This window comes from Centruroides vittatus, unplaced genomic scaffold (genome assembly GCF_030686945.1).
Source record: "Centruroides vittatus isolate TY-2023 unplaced genomic scaffold, ASM3068694v2 scaffold_464, whole genome shotgun sequence".
NCBI lineage: Eukaryota > Metazoa > Arthropoda > Arachnida > Scorpiones > Buthidae > Centruroides > Centruroides vittatus.
Window position 1 is genome coordinate 1,618,255 of NW_027122710.1, and position 4,422 is coordinate 1,622,676.

At 35.3% G+C, this 4,422-nt stretch overlaps 1 protein-coding gene across 1 annotated transcript; it reads right to left on the reverse strand.

The window, feature by feature from the left end:
- Nucleotides 1-2,580: 2,580 nt before the first annotated feature.
- LOC136989294 (protein FAM200C-like) lies at nt 2,581-3,789 on the reverse strand. The gene has a single exon (XM_067287415.1). It carries the CDS (start codon nt 3,787-3,789, stop codon nt 2,581-2,583), a length of 1,209 nt encoding a protein of 402 aa, XP_067143516.1.
- Nucleotides 3,790-4,422: the final 633 nt, after the last annotated feature.

Sequence of the window (4,422 nt, forward strand, 5' to 3'; positions counted from 1 at the left end):
TGTAATTGGTCATTACTTGAGTCCTTAACATACATCCTTATTACATCCGTGGACTTAGATCCATCGGGTAATCAACAATATACTGACCACAAATCTAATTTAATACATTTGTGTCCCATTCTAATTATAATGTAGTTTGAAAGAAAAATTGAAGTTAATCGACAAAAATTACTAATTTATTACAGTTCGTACATTTACCAAAATGATTAATAAACAAAATAAGAAAATATTACAAAAATTAGTTGAGTATTATTTTCAATTGAGGCAATTTAACACGATTGCTCATTCTTAAAGTATACGACTTAACAACATGCAATACTCAAATCTGCAGCTTTACACAAATCAAATCACACCACTGCATTTAATTTACTTGCATTAACATCCAGAATGTCAATTATATAAACAGAAGTTCTATCTAAGCTATAATTAACTCTTACTTTTGCTTAATACAATGGTAAATTTTAGAAAATGTAACAATTTTAAATAAACCATTTCTTTTAAAGAAATTGTTTTGTTTCTCTTAGCAAATGGTTTAATTTTTATTAATATATATATAAATTGATGAAAATGAAGCTTAACTAGAATTTTAACTTTTGTTCTTTTACTTTCATATTAAAAATAGCTAGTTTTTTTCAACTCTTCTATGTAACTGGAATACATTGATGATTCTGACTTTATTTTTTATATGTTTAATAGCCAGGAGTTATGTGACATCGTGTAGGCTTCTGACGTACCACTAGAGTAGCTACGTATCACCTATGTATGAAAATTACTTTGGGGATAATTGACTCAATGGTAAGTGGCTGGAAGTGATTACATTTATTCATATTTTAGAATCTACAATTTTAAATAATGCTTTTTTTAATTGTTCAGGTTATCTGCTCCACAGATAAAAAGTTTTTAATATTTCTACTCTAGGATACCTGTAACTGATGATGGGGATGGTCCTTTAGAGAATGTTGATATTGAACTTTGTCACTGCAATCCTTTAACAAACATTTCCATTATGGAAAAAAACACACATCATTTTCTTCTATAAATGGTCAGTGGTCTTTTGCATTCCTAGGACCATTTTAATTTAAAGTTTTTGTAAAAACTTCCATTCAGAGTTTGATTTAGTCTTGATTTTTATTTTGGACTAATCATCCCTATGTTAATTAAACACAATAAAATTAAATTTAAATTTTCTTTATCATATTTAATGTAATAGAGATCACTGTAAAAACAGACTATTAATTATGAATTATTGTAACATTTATATTTTAGATAAATAAAGAATCATTCTGTTTAAATTTTCATACTATATTTCACTATATCTGTACTTGTAATTTATAATATTTGTAATTTAATGTGATTGTAATTGCTATGACAACAAACTATTTAAATTTATTTTTTATTGCATTTTTTGGAATCCTTCCTTTTTTTGTTATTGTTCAATATGGTATAAAAAATATTTTTTGGATTTGTTGTACTTGTTTAAAATGAAACAATATAGTTTTAAAGAAAATTAAAAGTGTATTTGAGAGAACGTGCTTAATTTTTACTGTTAAACATACAGATAACTCCTCATTATAGAAAACACTGATATAATAAAATTTTAGTATAGCAAAATCTTTGAACTTCCAGGTAAGACTTGGCTTGAGAACTGTCAATATAAATTCCAGAGAAGCAAAGGTTTATTCACTATACTAAACATTCCCAGTATATCGAAACACTGAGATGGGCTAGATGAAAATAATTATGAAATTCCATAGACAATTGCACAAAAGGAGGCATGTCTAGAAGATGCCTTAAGTCGGTGGTTCTTAACTTTGCTGGAGGTACCGAACCCCATCAGTTTCATATGAGCATTCACCGAACCTTTTTTAATTGGAAAAATAAAATATAATTTTTCAAATTCAAAACATACGTATATATTTTATTGGTCCACAAAATAACAAAACCATTATAGAACAAAACATTACGAACAAAGAACAAAATTTAAAATCAGTGTGACTGCTGCTGTTGCCTTTTAGACACCAGTTCGGAAATGAGAGGCTTTACCTTGGAAAGTGCCACTTGCATGTCATTTTCACAACTAAGCCTGTTCCTTTTCTTCGTTTTAATGTCCAGCATCCTCGAAAAGGATTGCTCGCAAAGATATGTTGTCACAAACGGTATCAAAATCTCCAGAGCTTTCTTCGCAATAGCAGAGTACGTTACTATTTGGTGGCACCAAAACGATGAGTGCGTTGTTGTTTTGAAGAGTTGCTGTTGAACCTGGCTCTGCTGAATTTCAATGATTTCATCCAGGTATGTATCATTGACATCTGTTTTCTCAACATCAAACGTAAACGGCTGCCTCACCCATGCTGGATATAACTCTCTTGAAGGGAAGTACCCTTCAAGAGACTTTGCAAGCTCGTCTAAGTGCATGGAACTTGCGTGCTTCAGTTCCCCCGATACAGAAATATCTCCGATTCCAGGCACATCATAATTCTTATTTATACATTCGTCTAGCAGGGTAAAGTTTGCAAAGTTACCGTTTTCTATTCGTCGTTTCCACAACGGTAGCTTTTTTTGAAACGCCTTCAGGGCTTCTTATACTTCAATGATGTTGACACCACCGCCCTGCATCTGTTGATTCAGATGATTGAGAGCTGCGAAGATATCAGCCATGTACACAAGCATGAGAATAAATTCAGAATTTTTGAAGTAATCTGCATGACTATGTTGGTGCTCTTGCAAAAACAGGGCTAATTCCTCACGTAGGGCAAAAACACGATTCAGAACCTGTTTCCGGGATAACCACCGAACGTTTGAATGGTACAGAAGTACCTCGAATTCAGACCCCATTTCTTTACACAACTCCTTGAAAATGCAGTGCCTCAGAGCACTATTTTGCACATAGTTCACGCATTCCATTACAATTTTTAAGACTTCTGCCAGTTTTGGAGGCATGGTTTTTGTTGCCAACGCATGCCTGTGTAGAATACAATGTGTAACAACGATGTGTGGTGCATCGGCTTTCACTAGCGCACCAAAACCAGACTTTCTTCCCAGCATGGCTGGAGCTCTGTCCGAACAAACTGCAGAAACCATATCCCACGAAAGATTATTTTCTTTGAAGAAGTCATCCACAAGTTTCTTTACATCGGCTGCCTTAGTTGTTGTTGTAAGAGGCTTACATAATAAAAAATCTTCCTTTATAACGTCGTCTTTCACATAGCGCACAAATACTGCAAGCTGACTTAGACTGGAAACGTCTGTAGTTTCGTCGAGTTGAAGGCTGAATTTTGCCGGACTTGAAATCAGATCTGCAACTACTTGGGCCAAGATATCTTTGCTCATGTCGTCTATTCTGTCACTGATGGTGTCATTTGAAAGAGGAATTTGGGATAACTTAACTTCAGCTGCTTTTCCCAGCATGATATTCGCCATCTTCAACACGACTGGTTTTATGAGTTTTTCACCAATATTGTGTGGTTTGCCCTGTTTTGCGATAAGGTAAGCGACTTCGTACAATGCTGTAAGGATCAGTTTATCGATGGGTACAAAGCCGAGGACAGGCAGACTACCCTTTTCATCAAATCTGGCCCTTTTCACCTTGAATTCAGCAAGTGTTGTATTTTTGTAATTTCTATGCAGATTAAAGAAGTGTTCTCTTAGTTTTGCCAGTGCTAGACTAGAATTGCTCAACTTGGCATTGCAAATCATGCAACAAGGACGTCGACTCCCATCACATTCCGTTATACATGTGAATCCATATTGCACATATTCGTCCAACCACTTTCTTTTTTTGCTCGACATAGTATGAAGAGATTAAAATGTTAAAAAAGAAATCACACGACGTACAATCACGACAGTCACAATTCGAATACTGAGCGCATCAAATTTCCTGCAGCATAGAAAAGCCAAGCGATGTTGCGTGATCACCCGCAGCCAATGACAGCCGAGTGGGGCGTCATCACGAACGTATGAGTCGGGTGTGTGCTTGACCGTCTTGCAAGTCGTTTATACGTGTATTCGATTGGGACCTCTTCACTTCGTTTCAGTTAGAGAGTAGTAGAAGTTAGTTTCCCAATAGAACACACGTTATGTAGCATTAGTTTTCGAAACCAATACGGTTTCTACGTCACGATGACGTCAGGTGGTTGACCTCCGCCGAACCCCTGAGACTGACTCGCCGAACCCCAGGGGTTCGGTCGAACCCAGGTTAAGAACCACTGCCTTAAGTCAAGGCTAGTGTGGTGGGTGGACTGGATTCTTCATTACCCATATTAGAATATTCTAAAAGTGCCCAGAACAGCAAAAGTAAAAATCTATAAGAGTGGATGGCACCAGTGATAGGAATATCACTACCACTAGATGACTACTAGGGATGATACTAAGAAGTTACAAGGAGGAAGCAAATAAGTTTTATATTCAATGAATTCTTATACT

What these genes read in the sequence shown, in the direction of transcription:
- LOC136989294 (XM_067287415.1), bottom strand. Translation starts at nt 3,789, where the DNA reads ATGTCGAGCAAAAAAAGAAAGTGGTTGGACGAATATGTGCAATATGGA.